The following is a 20,127-nucleotide window of genomic DNA, read 5'->3' on the forward strand; positions in this document are numbered from 1 at the left end:
AGGGGTGAGGGACTGTGTGTCTTTACAATACTCACTGGGGAGGGGTGAGGGACTGTGTGTCTTTACAATACTCACTGGGGAGGGGTGAGGGACTGTGTGTCTTTACAATACTCACTGGGGAGGGGTGAGGGACTGTGTGTCTTTACAATACTCACTGGGGAGGGGTGAGGGACTGTGTGTCTTTACAATACTCACTGGGGAGGGGTGAGGGACTGTGTGTCTTTACAATACTCACTGGGGAGGGGTGAGGGACTGTGTGTCTTTACAATACTCACTAGGGAGGGGTGAGGGACTGTGTGTCTTCCACTGCCAGTGCTAAACACACTGGGATAGAGGTGTTAGAGCTCAGAAACTGTTCCTTATTGTTTTTCTAAAGCAAAGTAAGTAGGACTAAGAAACCAAACAGAATAAACAGACAGAGACAGTAAATTGTTTATGTACTGCAAAGTGTACCTTTAACAAAGTTTAAATACATTTGATCAGTTCCTGGAAATGTTTAAAGCCTATAGATTTCAGATTCAGGGTAAGTATACTGCATGTAGGTAAAGCATTGCAAGAAGCCAAGTTAAAAGGTTAGCTATTAAGACTGCCACTACAATCTGTGTATGTTATTTGCTTGTGCTGTTTACAGTGAAGTAAGCTTTGGGTGGGAGGACTATCGTATGGGCCAGGCAGCTCCTTGCAGTGCGACCGAGGGCTGAATGAAACAGCAGGCTAGCAGCGGTTCATTGAACTTCGCATTCATGTGGAGTAGATCTTCCCAAGCTTGTATCATGTGTTGTGCTTTGCCATGGTTCCCCATGGTTTTAACAATGCTACACCATTCCCATCTGGCTTGCATGTGCTTTTGCTATGGTTTATTACACATTTACCATGGTATACCGCAGTGAGCTTTAATAAGAGAGGCATGCAGTTAAAGGGCTAATGAGCCGAGTCCTGAGTTGAACTATTTTGTGCACTAAGCAAGGCCAATTTAAAGGCTGCATGTAAACAAAATCAAACAGTGAGTGAAAAGAGGTAGTGAGTTCTGCTGTGCGTGGAAACAAGGGGCTTCCTTGTTCTTTGTTTTTCTCAAAGCAAACTGGCACCTTTAATAAAAGGAGTGGCTGTACAGAATCCTGGGAGGAAAGATTAAAACAAGAGGTTTCAAATCTTTTCTAAGATTGCAACCATGTGAGACTGGAAGAGAATACAGCTCCCATCTCCTGCTGTCACAATGTGGATCATTTTCCTGTGGCTTCTTACCCAAAACACTGATAGTCAGACCCCAGCAGGTAAGCAACTGTATATTAGTATACATATAGCATTGGAGTTATACAGTGAATGTACAGTTTTATCTTTTACCGCAGTGATATATTGGGGTTGTTTCACAATATTAACTAAAGCATTAGGTTTCATGATCTGTGTTTATGTATTTATTACTATTATTTGTGAAGGCAGGAAACACAGCTGCTGGTTTGCAGGCAGTTGTTCTGGTTCAAGAGCTGACCATGCTGGTGTAAAATACGGTTGGACCAGGGCTTCATTTAGAGTCTCTTTCTATAGCTTATTGAAAGGGGGTTATACAGTGGGGCCGCTTTACTGTTTCATGATTCTTGTGTTGCTAAGCTCTAGTACTGATTTGTAAATGCATAGAGAGTTATTCTTGAAATATAATTTGAGCATAGTTCATACAAAACCTGATCGTCAGATCACAAGACTTCAAACTACTATGATCGAGTAGAAATGTCACAACCTGCTGACTAATGCAATGCTCACACATTATTTTCACTTCTACTAATACTTTGTAGCGTTCGTGGGCATCTGTCCTCACAGATTCCCAGAACCACATTACTTTCTATGTCTTGTAGTGAGTGATTGTCAACATGCAGAGCTTTGCTATTGTAGTAAAGAGGATACATGGGAGCGGTGAAAGAGTCCAATGTTTTGAATTAATAGATGTTTTGAATGTGTAATCTTTGATCTGCTTCTGTTTTTTAATGCCATAGCAGTATGTTTGCAAGTAAATAAAGCAGAAAGTTATTTGTTTTTCAGTAACTATTATATATATATATTTTTTTTTTTTTTTTTTTTGAAGAGAGAACCTAAATATTTCTTTATACTTTTTCATATACTGTGAAATAGAGCAATTTAAGGTTTAGATTGCAATGAATTTGAACTTTATTTTTTCTGCTCAGGACAGTGTTCTGTGTCACCTACACTATGCTGTGCTGGATTGAATAACACCTGTCGGAGAGGACGCTGCTATTGTGATGAACAGTGTCTTCAAAGCAAGGACTGCTGCAGTGATTATATCAGCACATGTGCAGGTCAGGGGAGATGGCTTCAGGGTTTTAAGAAGCACAGATTGGCCTGTGGCTTACGTGCTCCACGAAGGCATTCCTGCAAAATGACTTTGTCCAAATTATTTAAAAAACTGGTAAAGTCTTGGGCCACCATCTTGGGGAAATTCAATTCTTTATATATTATTGCAAAATAGAATCAGCTGCATCAAAATTGGATATCTAAAAAAATATGATATCTCAGTGAAGTTATAAAAAATGGCCAAGTTAAAAATACAATTGGGACTAACTAAGCCATTCTTAATATATGTTCATGTTGATCTAGCTGTCTTTATGTCTATCAACAGTATGGTATCTAGCCTTTCTGAAGCATTTTGTGATTCAAATGAAATCTGAGTAAATACTTTTTTTTTTTTTTTTTATTTTGTTTTCAAATGCAGGAAAACAGACAGTAAGAACATCAGTATCAACAACTTTGGAAACACTGCCCACTCTCCAATCTACAGACACAACCACTCTGACCACATCTATCCCTGTGACCACTGTGGAAACACAGCCCACTCTCGACTCTTCACATACACCCACTCTGACTACATCTATCCCTATGACAACTGTGGAAACACTGCCCACTCTTGACTCTACAGATACAACCACTCTGACTACATCTATCCCTATAACAACTCTGGAAACACTGCCCACTCTTGACTCTACTGACACAACCACTATGACTACATCTACTCCTGTGACCACTGAGGAAACACAGTCCACCCTTGACTTTACAGATACAACCACTCTGACTACATCTATCTCTGTGACCACTGTGGAAACACTGCCCATTCTCCACTCTACAGACACTACCACTCTGACCACATCTATCCCTGTGACCACTGTGGAAACATTGCCCACTCTCCACTCTAGAGATACAACCACTCTGACTACATCTATCCCTATGACCGCTGTGGAAACACTGCCCACTCTCCACTCTACAGACACCACCACTCTGACTACATCTATCCCTATGACCGCTGTGGAAACACAGTCCACTCACCACTCTCCACATACAACCACTTTGACTACACCTTCTCCTGTGACAACTATGGAAACACAGCCCACTCTCCACTCTACAGACACCACCACTCTGACTATATCTACTCCTGTGACCACTATGGAAACACAGCCCACTCTCCACTCTACAGACACCACCACTCTGACTACATCTATCCCTGTGACCACTGTGGAAACACAGCCCACTCTCCACTCTACACATACAACCACTTTGACTACATCTACTCCCGTGACCACAATGGAAACACTGCCCACTCTCGACTCTACAGATACACCCACTCTGCCTACATCTATCCCTGTGACCACTGTGGAAACACAGCCCACTCTCCACTCTAGAGATACTACCACTCTGACCACATCTACTCCTGTGACCAAAGTGGAAACACTGCCCACTCTCGACTCTACAGACACCACCACTCTGACTACATCTAGTCCTGTGACCACTGTGGAAACACTGCCCACTCTCCACTCTACAGATACAACCACTTTGAATATATCTATCCCTGTAACTACTATGGAAACACTGCCCACTCTCCACTCTACAGACACTAGCACTCTGACTACATCTATCACTGTTACCACTAGTGAAACACAGCCCACCCTCCACTCTACAGACACCACCACTTTGACTACATCTTCTCCTGTGACAACTAGTGAAACACTGCCCACTCTCCACTCTACAGACACCACCACTCTGACTATATCTATTCCTGTGACCACTGTGGAAACACTGCCCACTCTCCACTCTACAGAAACAATCACTCCGACTACATCTAGTTCTTTGACCACTGTGGAAACACAGCGTACTCTCCACTCTACGGACACCACCACTCTGACTACATCTATCCCTGTGACCACTGTGGAAACACAGCCCACTCTCCACTCTACACATACAACCACTTTGACTACATCTACTCCCGTGACCACAATGGAAACACTGCCCACTCTCGACTCTACAGATACACCCACTCTGACTACATCTAGTCCTGTGACCACTGTGGAAACACAGCCCACTCTCCACTCTACACATACAATCACTTTGACTACATCTATTCCTGTGACCACTATGGAAACACTGCCCACTCTCCACTCTACAGACACTACCACTCTGACTACATCTCTGACTACATCTACATCTCTGACTACATCTACTCCCGTGACCACAATGGAAACACTGCCCACTCTCGACTCTACAGATACACCCACTCTGACTAAATCTACTCCTGTGACCACTATGGAAACACTGCCCACTCTCCACTCTACAGACACCACCACTCTGACTACATCTATCCCTGTGACCACTGTGGAAACACTGCCCACTCTCCACTCTACAGACACCACCACTCTGACTACATCTATCCCTGTGACCACTAGTGAAACACAGCCCACCCTCCACTCTACAGACACAATCACTCTGACTACATCTAGTCCTGTGACCACTGTGGAAACACTGCCCACTCTCCACTCTACAGACACCACCACTCTGACTACATCTATCCCTGTGACCACTAGTGAAACACAGCCCACCCTCCACTCTACAGACACAATCACTCTGTCTACATCTAGTCCTTTGACCACTGTGGAAACACAGCCCACTCTCCACTCTACACATACAACCACTTTGACAACATCTTCTCCTGTGACCACTAGTGAAACACTGCCCACTCTCCACTCTACAGACACCACCACTCTGACTACATCTATCCCTGTGACCACTGTGGAAACACTGCCCACTCTCCACTCTACAGACACAATCACTCCGACTACATCTAGTTCTTTGACCACTGTGGAAACACAGCCCACTCTCCACTCTACAGACACAATCACTCCGACTACATCTATCCCTGTGACCACTGTGGAAACACAGCCCACTCTCCACTCTACAGAAACCACCACTCTGACTACATCTATCCCTGTGACCACTGTGGAAACACTGCCCACTCTCCACTCTACAGACACAATCACTCTGACTAAATCTACTCCTGTGTCCACTATGGAAACACTGCCCACTCTCCACTCTACAGACACCACCACTCTGACTACATCTATCCCTGTGACCACTGTGGAAACACTGCCCACTCTCCACTCTACAGACACCACCACTCTGACTACATCTATCCCTGTGACCACTAGTGAAACACAGCCCACCCTCCACTCTACAGACACAATCACTCTGACTACATCTAGTCCTGTGACCACTGTGGAAACACTGCCCACTCTCCACTCTACAGACACCACCACTCTGACTACATCTATCCCTGTGACCACTAGTGAAACACAGCCCACCCTCCACTCTACAGACACAATCACTCTGACTACATCTAGTCCTTTGACCACTGTGGAAACACAGCCCACTCTCCACTCTACACATACAACCACTTTGACAACATCTTCTCCTGTGACCACTAGTGAAACACTGCCCACTCTCCACTCTACAGACACCACCACTCTGACTACATCTATCCCTGTGACCACTGTGGAAACACTGCCCACTCTCCACTCTACAGACACAATCACTCCGACTACATCTAGTTCTTTGACCACTGTGGAAACACAGCCCACTCTCCACTATACAGACACAATCACTCCGACTACATCTATCCCTGTGACCACTGTGGAAACACAGCCCACTCTCCACTCTACAGACACCACCACTCTGACTACATCTATCCCTGTGACCACTGTGGAAACACTGCCCACTCTCCACTCTACAGACACAATCACTCTGACTACATCTACTCCTGTGTCCACTATGGAAACACTGCCCACTCTCCACTCTACAGACACCACCACTCTGACTACATCTATCCTTGTGACCACTGTGGAAACACTGCCCACTCTCCACTCTACAGATACAACCACTTTGAATATATCTATCCCTGTGACTACTATGGAAACAAAGCCCACTCTCCACTCTACAGACACCACCACTCTGACTACATCTATCCCTGTGACCACTGTGGAAACACTGCCCACTCTCCACTCTACAGACACCACCACTCTGACTACATCTATCCCTGTGACCACTGTGGAAACACTGCCCACTCTCCACTCTACAGACACAATCACTCCGACTACATCTAGTTCTTTGACCACTGTGGAAACACAGCCCACTCTCGACTCTACAGATACACCCACTCTGACTAAATCTACTCCTGTGACCACTATGGAAACACTGCCCACTCTCCACTCTACAGACACCACCACTCTGACTACATCTATCCCTGTGACCACTGTGGAAACACTGCCCACTCTCCACTCTACAGACACCACCACTCTGACTACATCTATCCCTGTGACCACTAGTGAAACACAGCCCACCCTCCACTCTACAGACACAATCACTCTGACTACATCTAGTCCTGTGACCACTGTGGAAACACTGCCCACTCTCCACTCTACAGACACCACCACTCTGACTACATCTATCCCTGTGACCACTAGTGAAACACAGCCCACCCTCCACTCTACAGACACAATCACTCTGACTACATCTAGTCCTTTGACCACTGTGGAAACACAGCCCACTCTCCACTCTACACATACAACCACTTTGACTACATCTTCTCCTGTGACCACTAGTGAAACACTGCCCACTCTCCACTCTACAGACACCACCACTCTGACTACATCTATCCCTGTGACCACTGTGGAAACACTGCCCACTCTCCACTCTACAGACACAATCACTCCGACTACATCTAGTTCTTTGACCACTATGGAAACACAGCCCACTCTCCACTCTACAGACACCACCACTCTGACTACATCTATCCCTGTGACCACTGTGGAAACACAGCCCACTCTCCACTCTACACATACAACCACTTTGACTACATCTACTCCCGTGACCACAATGGAAACACTGCTCACTCTCGACTCTACAGATACACCCACTCTGACTACATCTAGTCCTGTGACCACTGTGGAAACACAGCCCACTCTCCACTCTACACATACAATCACTTTGACTACATCTATTCCTGTGACCACTATGGAAACACTGCCCACTCTCCACTCTACAGACACTACCACTCTGACTACATCTCTTACTACATCTACATCTCTGACTACATCTACTCCCGTGACAACAATGGAAACACTGCCCACTCTCGACTCTACAGACACCACCACTCTGACTACATCTATCCCTGTGACCACTGTGGAAACACTGCCCACTCTACACTCTACAGATACAACCACTTTGAATATATCTATCCCTGTGACTACTATGGAAACACAGCCCACTCTCCACTCTACAGACACCACCACTCTGACTACATCTATCCCTGTGACCACTGTGGAAACACTGCCCACTCTCCACTCTACAGACACCACCACTCTGACTACATCTATCCCTTTGACCACTGTGGAAACACTGCCCACTCTCCACTCTACAGACACCACCACTCTGACTACATCTATCCCTGTGACCACTGTGGAAACACAGCCCACCCTCCACTCTACAGACACAATCACTCTGACTACATCTAGTCCTTTGACCACTGTGGAAACACAGCCCACTCTCCACTCTACACATACAACCACTTTGACAACATCTTCTCCTGTGACCACTAGTGAAACACTGCCCACTCTCCACTCTACAGACACCACCACTCTGACTACATCTATCCCTGTGACCACTGTGGAAACACTGCCCACTCTCCACTCTACAGACACAATCACTCCGACTACATCTAGTTCTTTGACCACTGTGGAAACACAGCCCACTCTCCACTCTACAGTCACAATCACTCCGACTACATCTATCCCTGTGACCACTGTGGAAACACAGCCCACTCTCCACTCTACAGACACCACCACTCTGACTACATCTATCCCTGTGACCACTGTGGAAACACTGCCCACTCTCCACTCTACAGACACAATCACTCTGACTACATCTACTCCTGTGACCACTATGGAAACACAGCCCTCTCTCCACTCTACAGACACCACCTCTCTGACTACATCTATCCCTGTGACCACTGTGGAAACACAGCACACTCTCCACTCTAGAGATACCACCACTCTGACTACATCTACTCCTGTGACCACTATGGAAACACAGCCCACTCTCCACTCTACAGACACCACCACTCTGACTACATCTATCCCTGTGACCACTATGAATATAGTGTCTACCCTCGACTCTACAGATAACACCACGCTGAGTCCAATTATGAATACAACCTTCTTGACTACATCTGTGCTAGTAAGCACAACCCCTCTGAGTCCAGCTGTGAATACACTGCCTGCCCTTGTCTCAAAAGATATTACCTCTACCATAACCACTACACAACTGACAAACAACTCAACTACACTGTTTAAAAACATTACAAGTTCTTTGGACAACACACCACTTCCTGTCCTTGCAACCACAACAAATGCAACTCTGCTGAACAGTGCTGTTAATGATATAGAGACAAAGTCCTCTGCAAGCACATCTTCAGTTGTACCAGCTTCATCAACTCTTACTTCACCTGTCCCAGTCATGACCACAACTACAATGCCTCCACCTGACCCTACAAATAACACCCCCCTCACTACGAGAGTGACCAATTCTACAGCAACTAGCACTGCGACTAGTAATCATCTGACTGTGGCTAACATCACTGTAGTGACCTCAACACCAGCAGGAAGACAGCCTATAACTAGCCGTACAACTACCACAAGCAGGAAAGTTACTGAAATAGCAAACGCCATACAGAATGCATCTCATGTCACTACAGCTGTGACATTAACAGCTGCTGATGCAATCACAGCAACAACAATTCAGGATTCCGTTACAATGGAGAGAACAACCTGGACTTCATCTGCAGCAGCAGCAACCCCCAGTGTAACAACAGGGCAGAGTGGGACGAGTACAACCACAGAGGCTACAAATCAGATTCCTGAAGTAACAACAAAACAACCGGCAGACCTTTCCACAGCCCAAAGTGAGCCAGCAAAAGAAAAGGTAGCGAACAGCCTGGCACAACCCACAGGTGAATCTCAGAAAGCTTTGTTTGAAGGACAGCAGCATGGAGCATTCGTTTGGCAAAACACATTTTCATTTTGAGTTGATTCTTTTTGCATTCATTCACATCAAATAATGTTTTAATTACAAATGAGATTGTTAAAGTTTACATCATCTCACTGGCATGCATTTGCTTTAGACATCAGAAAAAGCATTGTAGCATCCATGTCTTATCCAGTATGTCTGATAAAACTAAAGTAACCTTCATGAATACTTTTTTAATCTAAACTATTTACCTTGCTTTTGTTTTGTAGGCACTCAGACACATGTTTTAAGAATGAATGTGTCCCTCCTCGCTTCTAACACAATAAATAATGAAACAGTAGAGAAAGCTATGGAATATGTAAGTATTGAAACAAGCTCACTTTATACTGCTAGTATACCCTCTCCTGGAGGTCAGGACCATCCAAACTTACACTCGTTGCATCCTCATGTAACAGTGTTTGAGGATATTGGTAATGTTCCAATGAAAAGAACGTTCAATGGAAAAAGTGATTAAAAATGAACTCTTTTAATCAGTGTCTGGTGTTTAGGCTGCCACATTCCCATATTTTTGGTAAGCCTGAACAGAAACATTTAAGCGATGGACGGGGCATTCTCAAGAAAATAAATAGTGGTATATTAAATTAAAAAAATTAAAAAATAAAATAGACATGAATTTACAATTGAGAATGAAACAGTATTTTACACTGGGGGTGGGGTTATTTTTACACAAGGGCTTGTCAATTGTCTATCGTATTTAATGTATTTTAAATTATATTTCCTCCTTTGTTTTTTTTTTCAGCTAAAAAACATCATGCAAGATCATTTCAAAGATGAACATTACACATTTAGGATTCTGAAAATACAGAAGAAATGAACTATACATGTTTTTATTCTCTTTATGAATCTGCAGCTCTAGACAAAATCTACATATTTTTGGAAGCTTGGCAACAAATCAAGGCCACTTTCTTTAGGAGTTAATGTGAAGCAGAATGCATTACTAATCTGTTTATCTTAAATCAGTATTCATGTAATCTAATATTTTGATGTATTAAACATTCTTACTAACTATTCCAGCTGGTTTTCTGAAGTCAAGCAGAATATTAGCATTGCTCTGTGCACAAGCCCACAGGTGAAGCATTCTGCACTGAAACCTGTGCAACACTGATATCGTTCCCCACCTTACTTCCCCAAGAAACAGCCTTTCAAAAGCCATCTTGCTGGAATAGTTAGTAAGCATGGCAAACACTGACCTAATCAGAAACAGCAACAGATACTAGTCATACAGAACACACAATATGATATTAAACCGTTAAGAAGTGTTGTATCAGGGGAATTGAGAGGACTCAAATTCTCTTTCGTTTTATTGGATTGGTACCACTGGTTCATGTTTAGCACTAAAGACATTTTATCATAACACATGAAAACATGAAGTGCACCCATTGCTTTATACTGTGTTGAATATGAACATTTTGCCTTTATTTGATTTAAAATATATATATATTTCTTAAAACTGGTGTTTCTTCACATTGTTAAATGTAACATTGTGTGCGTGTGTGCGTGTGTGCGTGCGTGCGTGTGTGTGTGTGTGTGTGTGTGTGATTGTATCTGCTATAAGGATACAAGTGTAAGATCACCTCTGTAATTTGTAATCTGGGTGGGTTATAAATACATGCAATACTTTAAAAACTGGATTATTAATACATCTTCACTGTACATATCTACACTACATTTCTTTTACTTTTATATTTCCAGTCCACTTTTGAGGAGTTGTATAAATGTGTAGGGAACCTGCAATAACCTTCAGATACTGTTCACCACAAAGCTGTTCTCACCACTACAAACTCGGGTTCAACAGGTAACTAGGCATGATGGGCAAGCTATCCCATGCATGAAGTGGCATCCAAAACCTTCGCCATTCTCTACTCTTGTTAAATGGGAATTTCCTCTCTATAATTTACAGAAAATACAGGTATACTGATATACCTCCTCTGGTCACCTCTCTAAATCTCAGTGTTCACAGGAAGCTGCAGTAGTGGTAGGCTCAGATGGGGTAGTTTTTATAAGACTAGTAAAGTTCAAAACGTATGACAGAATACGAATAATGTGTCTTTATTATTTTAAACCAGCACTTCCGAATGTTTGGCTGTGGCTTCCTTTTTGATAACGTGTCTCTTTACATTTCCACTTGCACCTTAAGAGGAGGCTTTTGAGGTCCTGAAAGAGGGTGATTCTAATAAACGCTATGACATCTTCAAATATATTAAATATATTGTGTTATTTGTTCATTATTAAAGTACCAATTGAATTAGTAAAATCTGCAAATGCCAGTTTTTGGTGCAAATATCATATTGACCCTTTTCAAGAGCAGTAAAAACGTTTAAAAAGAAGAAACCGATTTATTATTGTGATTAATTGATATACAAAACGAGTTTCAATTTAAACAAAGACGTCCCTGTCGCACTTCTTGGATGTATATGGTCAGCATCTGCTGCATGCAGTCTGGTGACGCTTGTGTCAGTGTGTTTGCAGGAAGCATCATCACTTTTCGTTTGCGAAAACTAAATAAAAATAAGAAAATACTTTTATAATAAGCAAGTGTGCTTTGGTTCAATGCACTGTGGTACACGCCTGCCTTTTTCTCATAGACCAACGTGTGGAGCATTCTGATGACATTTAAATTATATTTGAATATTTTCGCTGCTATATTCTATTTCTCCAGGAAGGAAGGGCTGGGAGGAGAATCCTCGGCGCTCGAGTGGCGGAGGTTCCGGGGAGGAGTTTGCACACCTCGGCAGAGACCGTCTTACAAAACAACTGCCTCTTGGATAAAAAAAAAGATAAAAAGGTATTTTTATGATATTTCTAAAAGGTTACTTTGTATGCAGTGATGTCTAAACGTAAAGAATAATGGAGAATATACGTCCACTTATACTAGACATCGACAACAATACTGGGTACATTATTATGTTTGTAAAACCGAGACAATATAGATATTTGGATTGTAAAAGCAGATCGTTTATTTACATGTGAAAATAAGGCTTTGCTAGAAAGAGTATAATACTAGAAATCCCGTTACTTGTATCAGCTAGTCATTCGTTTTCAGTTCCTTGTTTTGGCTCCCAGGCATTTCCCTTGCTGTCGTGTCGGCTGTCGAGATGCTTAGATTAATCTCGTCATGTTAGCTATCTGCCCTACCTGATCAAGCTGTAGTTTAAGGATTGAAGAGCATAATACATCTGTTTTTGCAAATGTGTTTATTTATTGATATACCGTCCTTACAAAATATTTGAACCGAACACATTATCTATGCGACTTGTGTCTGGATGCTGTCTGTAGCGCCCAGGTTGTGTAGACGCCCGTGACCTTACTGTCCAGACCGAGTCCAGCAGGTTCCCCAGGTTTAATTTAGCCTCCTGGGAGAGAGATTTTAGTAAATGTTCATCACTTACTTAACAGGTGTTAAATGCAGCGGCAGGTCAGATTGCTACTAGTATAGGAGGTCGACTTTAGTTTAAAGGGTGGATGTGAACTAATGTTTATACCAATGAATCACCAGTGCCTCTTTATCAAAAAGCACCTAATGCATCACAACTTGAATGATTTGTATTTTTCAGAAATGGCAGGACGATGAGGCAGTGCAGGGGTAAGGGTGAAGGACAAGGAAAGAGAAGGAGCGAGGCAGGCTGGAAATGGAGCTGAGGGGGCAGAGGAGGGCGCATGAGGAGGGAAATTTGTTCCAAGATCCTGATTTTCCTGCAGAGAACTCGTCCCTCTTTTCATGCTACTCCACTCCCATTTCGAAATTCCAGAGTCAGATCTCCTGGCTGCGCCCACAGGTGAGGATGAACTGGGAAGAAAATAAACAGAGTGAAACTGGATTGAGAGCTCGTCCCTGGCTGCTGTTTTCTTTGATACTTAATTTCACACACACAAAAAAAAAACATGCCGTGACTGTTTGGTGGCGAGTTACATGAATATAACATTAATACACTTATACATTTTTTTTTAAATATGTATATATCTAGGAACAGTGCCAGTCCCCGAGACTATTTTCTCCGATCCCTCAGGAGAGCCATGTGAAGCAGGGAATCCTGGGAGACTGCTGGTTCCTGTGTGCCTGCACCATGCTGGAAAAGAATAGACACCTGCTGGACAAGGTAGGACCCCCCAGTGCAGTCATACTGTATTGTTGCGGGTCCCATACAGTAATACAGGACTGTGTTGATACAATTCCGCAATAAAACTGTCTGGCCTGAAGAGATTGGGGGAGCAGGCTATGGAATGTTTGAATTCTGTTTACTCTCTTAATTCAGCTTTTCCATTAGTGAAACTTTTGATATTATAGTACAACAGTGTAGGCAGTGTAGCATAACAGTGCGTGTAAATGCTGCAGTATGACTGACGTGGTGTTGCAGGTGGTCCCATCTGGCCAGGCGGAGTGGGGAGACCAGGGCTACAGCGGCCGGTTCTGGTTCCGGTTCTGGCAGTTTGGCCACTGGGTGGAGGTGGAGGTGGACGATCGCTTACCCTGCATCGCAGACAGGCTGTGCTTCTCTCACTGCCGGTCCAGCAGCGTGTTCTGGGTCTCGCTGCTGGAAAAGGCGTACGCCAAGTAAGTGAATAGCAGCACTTGATCTGGGTTCCAAGGAGGATGAACTGTTCCCGCTGACACTTGTGGGATTGTTTTGCAGGCTCCGTGGCTCGTGTGAGACCCGCTGACACTTGTGGGATAGTTTTGCAGGCTCCATGGCTCGTGTGAGACCCGCTGATGCTTGTGGGATTGTTTTGCAGGCTCCGTGGCTCGTGTGAGACCCGCTGATGCTTGTGGGATTGTTTTGTAGGCTCCGTGGCTCGTACGAGAGGCTGTGGGCAGGGCAGGTCGCAGAGGCACTTGTTGATCTCACGGGAGGGCTGGCGGAGAGGTGGAGCCTGAAGGATTGCAGGAAGGAGGAGGAGGAGAGGGTGGAAGGGAACAGCCTCGTCCCGGAGAAACTGACGCTGGACAGCCTGGTGGACGTGAAGGATGGATGTGTAATGAGCTGCTCCGTTCACAGCTCCCCTGGAGGTAAGTGCTGTGGAGAGGGCAAAAAGGGGAGGCAGTTGGTTTGATAAACCCATAGAAATAATAACTGATGTTGGATGAAGTGAAAATACAGTAAACCAGCACAGACCAAGCCCAAGCAGGGTGCAGGCTGTCAGACATGAAAGACGGATGTAGCTCAGTGGTAAGAGCTGAGGGACTAGTAGTAGTGGTAGTAGTAGTGGTAGTGGTATCTAGCAGGTAGAAAGTGGTTAAAATTGAGTAAGTGCCAGACGGCCTGTCATAATCAATTTAAAAAATATTTCTGCCGTGACTTTCACTCGTCAAACTGGAGTCAGGATCAGAAGGAGGGATACCAGTAGCAGTTGTGTTTCAGTTCTGAATTGGGTCTGAAGGTGAATGGACTGGTCTCTCTCTGTGTTCCAGGTGCCAGTGAGCTGGGGGAATACCATGCCTACAATGTGATGGAGTGGGTTGATGTGAAGCTGCTGGGGGACCACAGGGTCCGGCTGCTGCGGATCCGCAATCCCTGGGGCCGGCGCTGCCGTGGGGGCCCCTGGGGGGCCAGGTCAGTCAGTGAGTCCATGTACAGGGGAGGGGAGGGGAGGGGAGGGAGGAGTCTGCATTCAGTGGAACTTTGGACTTGTGAAAAATAAGTCTAAATAAACAAGACACACAGGAACTGACTGCAAAGTTCATCTGGCATCTTGTACAACAGGAAAAAGGAAAAGGAAACATCTGGCTGTAATTCACATCTTTTTAATTCAAACCCCAGCAGGAATGGCATCATGTCACCCATGGCAGTGTAGTGCTAAAGCCTCCCGTTTGCTCTGGTTGTTTTCTGTAGTGGGCAGGGTTGGGGTCGGCTGGAGCTTGACTCTGCCGCTCGTCTGTTGTCTCACACCGAGGAGGGTGAATTCTGGGTAGAGGAAGAAGAGTTTTTCAAGGAGTTTGATGAGATCACTGTGGGTTATCCAATCGATGATAATGGACACCTTCGAAGCCTTCATACAGGTAGGCACCTGAAAACTGCAGTGTCCCTCTCTCCTTGTCAGTCTTACTGTGAAAAGTAATGTTCTTGTTTGTTTACTACATTCTTTCATAGTTTACCGTTCTATATGAAAACCACTATGTCCCTAACCCCAACCCCAACCCCAACCAGAAAACATTGCAGTATTCTAAGTGCATCACACAACCTCAAACTACATTTCTGGCCAAGCATTCCGTTTTCCTTTAAAATTTCCTCCCCATATTGCCAGGTTACTGAATGCATTGAGTCCTGTACAACTCCAAGGCCTTTCCATATGTGTTTATTGCTGTCCTCTTATCTGAAATTGCTTGCAGGGAAGGTGCTAACCCACAGCCAGCAGGTGCATGGGTCCTGGGTCAAAGGTCACTCTGCCGGAGGTTGCCGTAACAACAGCAGTTTTGTCAGCAACCCCAAGTTCTGGCTGCATGTGTGTGAGGCTGGGGAGGTGCTGGTCTCTGTGCTCCAGCGGTGTGTCTCGGGCTCCAGTGAAAATTGCAAGGTCGAGGGGAGGCAGCCAGGGGGCAGCACTGAACAGCACCAGCACTGCCAAGCAATAGGGCTGCATATATGGAAGGTAGGTGCCTCAACCGCACTCATTACCAGTACAAAGCTGAAAGCTGGAGATGTAATGTCAATGGTAATGATTGGTGTCCCAGGTGGAGAAAAGGCGTCTGAACCTGCAGAAGACCCTGAGTAAGACCCCCTGTGTGTTCACGCGCTGCCACGCCTACGACCGCGAGGTCACCCTGCGCTGCCAGCTCTCCCCCGGGTATTACCTCGTCATCCCCAGCACCTTCCTGCAGGACGTGGAGGCCACATTCCTGCTGCGGGTCTTCTCAGCCGGGACAGTCTCGCTCAGGTAGGGCTGCAACACCTCAGATAGCATCTCTCTGCAATCCTTTGGGTGTCCTTCTACATGCTGTGTTGTTACAGTTAATCTGCAGCCTATTTCAAACATATTATATGTCAGAAACCATTTGAGAGACAGACTTTATATTAGCAGGAGTTGACCACCAGTCTCATGGCTGCCATATTGCCTTTGTGTGAATTGTACATTGAGGGGCAGTAGTTTCTCTCCCACAGTGCAGTGAAGCTTCCCCCCTCTCCAGTGACCCCGATGGGCAGCCTCAGTGATGGAGAGTGGGAGACCAGCAGCTTGGAGGGGAAGTGGCTCAGAGGTGAGAGCACAGGGGGCAGCAGGAACTTCCCCACCCACCTGTTGAATCCACGCCTGCCCCTCACTGTGGCCTCGGAGCCAGGGCAACCCAACACCAGGATCACCCTGCGCCAGCACTGCCCTCCTGGGGAGTGCCAGGCCATTGGCTTCCATATCTACCAGGTAAGAGCAGCACCCAACACTGGCAATGTGTTTCAGATGGCATGGACTCTGTCAACCTTGAGCTGGACACGCTCCATCGTACTCTGGTTCAGTGTGTTTCAGATCGCATGGACTCTCTCAACCTTGAGCTCGTACTCTGGTTTATTCTAAACAGGTTTAGCCGAAAATGTCCAGTTTTATGAGGATCTTAAATATTTATTCAAAAAGTTTAATTATTTTTAGCACGTTGATGCATTGAGATCCACTGCCATTGCGTACACTGGTGAAAATCGGTGTAACATTTTAAATAAATACAAAAGTAAAACTTTATGTCTATCAAAACTAAGTCAAGTCTATTTTTTCTTGTAATTGTATGTTAGATTAAATGGTAAATGGCCATCCACAAAGAATGTTTAAAAGTTGAATCTATGAAACCTTCATTTGTGGTTTAAACTGTGTTAATAGGAATGTTGTGTTCCAGGTCCCGGGAGGCACTGAAGACCAGGATCAGGAATCTTTCCAGGATCGGGAGCCTCGGGCCAGCTGTGTCCCTCATCGCTACACACAGGAAGTGAGCATGTGGTGCTCCCTGTCTCCAGGAAGTTACATCATTGTTCCCTCCACATACCAGCCCGATTGCGAGGGATGCTTCACAGTCACCATATCAACCAAAATAGACAGGTACCAAAATAAGGTGGACCCTGTTCAGATTTGTAAAACTCTTAAAGCAGTAACAATGTCATAAAGAATGGGGCTGGGTATGTTGGTTCATGGCTGGTACAGGCATGGAATATCCATAAAGAATGGGGCTGGGTATGTTAGTTCATGGCTGGTACAGGCATGGAATATCCATAAAGAATGGGGCTGGGTATGTTAGTTCATGGCTGGTACAGGCATGGAATATCCATAAAGAATGGGGCTGGGTATGTTAGTTCATGGCTGGTACAGGCATGGAATATCCATAAAGAATGGGGCTGGGTATGTTAGTTCATGGCTGGTACAGGGAGTTTTGCTTGTGTAATGACTTTCTTTAACCGTGTAAAGCAAAGCCTTCCTGGCATTGCTGCGCTGACTCCCATCGGTCCTGACGCACACATAGGAGTGCAGTCAGTAAAACTGGCTGTCACTAGGGGTCGCTGATGCTTCAGTTAGGAATATAGATTTAGTTTGTGGAAGCAGATCATTAAAATGTTTGTAATGGAACAAATACCAGTAAACATTTCTTTCTTTTTTGCATATTTAGGATTCTGTATCAATGTTTAGAGTTTTTGGAAAATTCCAGTATTGAGCTGAGACAAATAGCAATGTTACGGATTTCAACAAACTTTAAATCGTCAAATAAAAAGGTGGATATTTTATAATATAATAAATTTGCATTTACTCGTCCTAATGAATAAATGTATATTTTTTGCTGTTATTTAGAAAACCAGTGAGAAGCAGAGAGAGTCTGGGACGACTCTTACAAGAGGTAGGTCCTTCCATCAGCCTTTGTACACTGAGAACGGGAGTGTAATGATCATCGCTTATCATTCAGTGGACATTCTGCATCATGCAAGCAGTCAATCTGGGGCATATTTTCTAAATCTTGAACTCCTATTGTTTTGAAAGGAGTATATCCCGTGGTAATATTCCGACCTGAGTAAGTTAAGAATGCAAGAGCTGCTGTTTGTTTTCTGCTCTGATTACGATATGCAGCTGGATGGAGACCAAGCTGTTCTATCGATGACATCCCTGTGCCACCTCAACCCAAACCAGCTGAACTAAATACAAGTCCCAGGGAGATCACTGAACGGGCATGCCTTTAGGGAGGGGGGGTTTGTAGGGTTAGGGGAGTTGATATGTCTCTCAGCTTGCATGCAGCCTGGTCCTTAGGGTTGACATGTCTCTCAGCTTGCATGCACCCTGCACCGCATGCAGCCTGGTCCTTAAGGTTGACATGTCTCTCAGCTTGCATGCACCCTGCACCGCATGCAGCCTGGTCCTTAAGGTTGACATGTCTCTCAGCTTGCATGCAGCCTGGTCCTTAGGGTTGACATGTCTCTCATTTTCTGTGTTCCACATTCATTATTTTTATTCTTCATTAAAAAAATAACATTTTACTTACAATAGATTACATAGACTATCATAAACAAATGTTTGATGTTTCATTTTCTATATTTTATAAAATGAGTAACAGAATGATTTCTATGTACTGTAGTTGCACATTTCCATGCAGTCCCATTCAAAGTGTTTGAGCAAGGCTTCACAGCTGAGAGAGTGGGTTTTAAAGCTGTACTGTGTCCCCTGTCTCTCACCCCTCGGGGCAGGTTTCCTACATCTCGGTGATGCGGAGCTAGGGATGGGAAGCTGTGATGACGTCAGCTCAGCGTTTGGCCACAGATGAAAGGGCCTGAGCAGGTCACAGCAGAACAAGGCCGGGAGCCTTTATTTTCCACTGGTGCCGCTTGAGATTTGCACATCACAGCCCTTCCATTCCCCTGGCACTAATCTGAGGCGACGTGACTCAGCGGTGTAAACAAGCAGCCCCGATTTGAAGAGGCTGAAACAAAAACAATCTCCTCCTCCCTTGACTCTGCAGAGAGAGTTCCTAGAGTGCTTTGAAGTTTTCCTGGGATGTACAGAGGAGAACCAAAGAGCCCGACCCAAAGCGACATGGTTCAGTGGGAAATTCCCATGTGTGACTGGACTCTCAGATTTGCTTCATCAGAAGAAGTTTTTCCATTCACAGATGCTGGATTCATGGCTTTCCACCTGACTGAACACCCTCATCGCCCCCCAGCTGATTACAGCACATATTGTAACATTTCCAGGGATGGAACTAGGACTCCTTTTGAATAGCAGTTTTAATATGTGCTTGATTAGCCCCAGTATATGCTGTAGGTAACAAGCTTGGGTGTGTCTCATGAAACTCGTGGTAAAACCAGTAATGGATCAAACTGTTATGCAATGGGAGTCTTATTTGCATTCCTGCATTTCACTTGCACACAGTTTACAAGACAAGCTTGTTTGTTTTATTTGTGCCTTTTTGTAGTTCACATTATTATTCATTAAAATAAATGAAATGATAGAAGTTGTGGCTGGTTGAGTGTGTGTGGGAGGGTAATGCTTATACTGTGTATAGTTTTATTATTTCACTTGTGAGTAACAGTACAAGCTTCATTTCTACCGGATGAATCTGGACTTTGTCTGTACTGCACAGGGTTACACTTCTCTTTTAAATCCCTCCTGTACATCTTAACTGGAAATCCATGCTGCTTTTCCTCTGGACGTTGAACTGGTAGCTTAGCCTACTGTACTGATACTGAACTAGCTAGAAACGCCCGCGTGTGTGTGTGTGTGTGTGTGACGGTACTGAGGAAGGAGGGGAGGTGTGTTTTTGTGTGTGTG

At 44.7% G+C, this 20,127-nt stretch overlaps 2 protein-coding genes across 2 annotated transcripts; both read left to right on the forward strand.

Annotated features, from left to right (window-relative positions):
- The first annotated feature begins 1,083 nt into the window (after window positions 1-1,083).
- On the forward strand, window positions 1,084-11,537 carry LOC117416736 (mucin-2-like). The gene is made up of 5 exons (XM_034924728.2): window positions 1,084-1,274; window positions 2,178-2,309; window positions 2,723-9,334; window positions 9,621-9,709; window positions 10,151-11,537. The coding sequence occupies exons 1-5, from the start codon at window positions 1,217-1,219 to the stop codon at window positions 10,223-10,225; spliced, it is 6,966 nt and encodes a 2,321-aa protein (XP_034780619.2). The 5' UTR covers window positions 1,084-1,216; the 3' UTR covers window positions 10,226-11,537.
- A 299-nt stretch (window positions 11,538-11,836) lies between these two features.
- capn10 (calpain 10) lies at window positions 11,837-19,810 on the forward strand. The gene is made up of 13 exons (XM_034028242.3): window positions 11,837-12,196; window positions 12,966-13,187; window positions 13,377-13,508; window positions 13,767-13,963; window positions 14,193-14,416; window positions 14,819-14,960; window positions 15,240-15,406; window positions 15,737-15,996; window positions 16,079-16,281; window positions 16,506-16,761; window positions 17,222-17,421; window positions 18,163-18,208; window positions 19,047-19,810. The coding sequence occupies exons 2-13, from the start codon at window positions 13,041-13,043 to the stop codon at window positions 19,074-19,076; spliced, it is 2,004 nt and encodes a 667-aa protein (XP_033884133.1). The 5' UTR covers window positions 11,837-12,196; window positions 12,966-13,040; the 3' UTR covers window positions 19,077-19,810.
- Window positions 19,811-20,127: the final 317 nt, after the last annotated feature.

The sequence above is a fragment of the Acipenser ruthenus genome, chromosome 12 (genome assembly GCF_902713425.1).
Source record: "Acipenser ruthenus chromosome 12, fAciRut3.2 maternal haplotype, whole genome shotgun sequence".
Lineage (NCBI taxonomy): Eukaryota > Metazoa > Chordata > Actinopteri > Acipenseriformes > Acipenseridae > Acipenser > Acipenser ruthenus.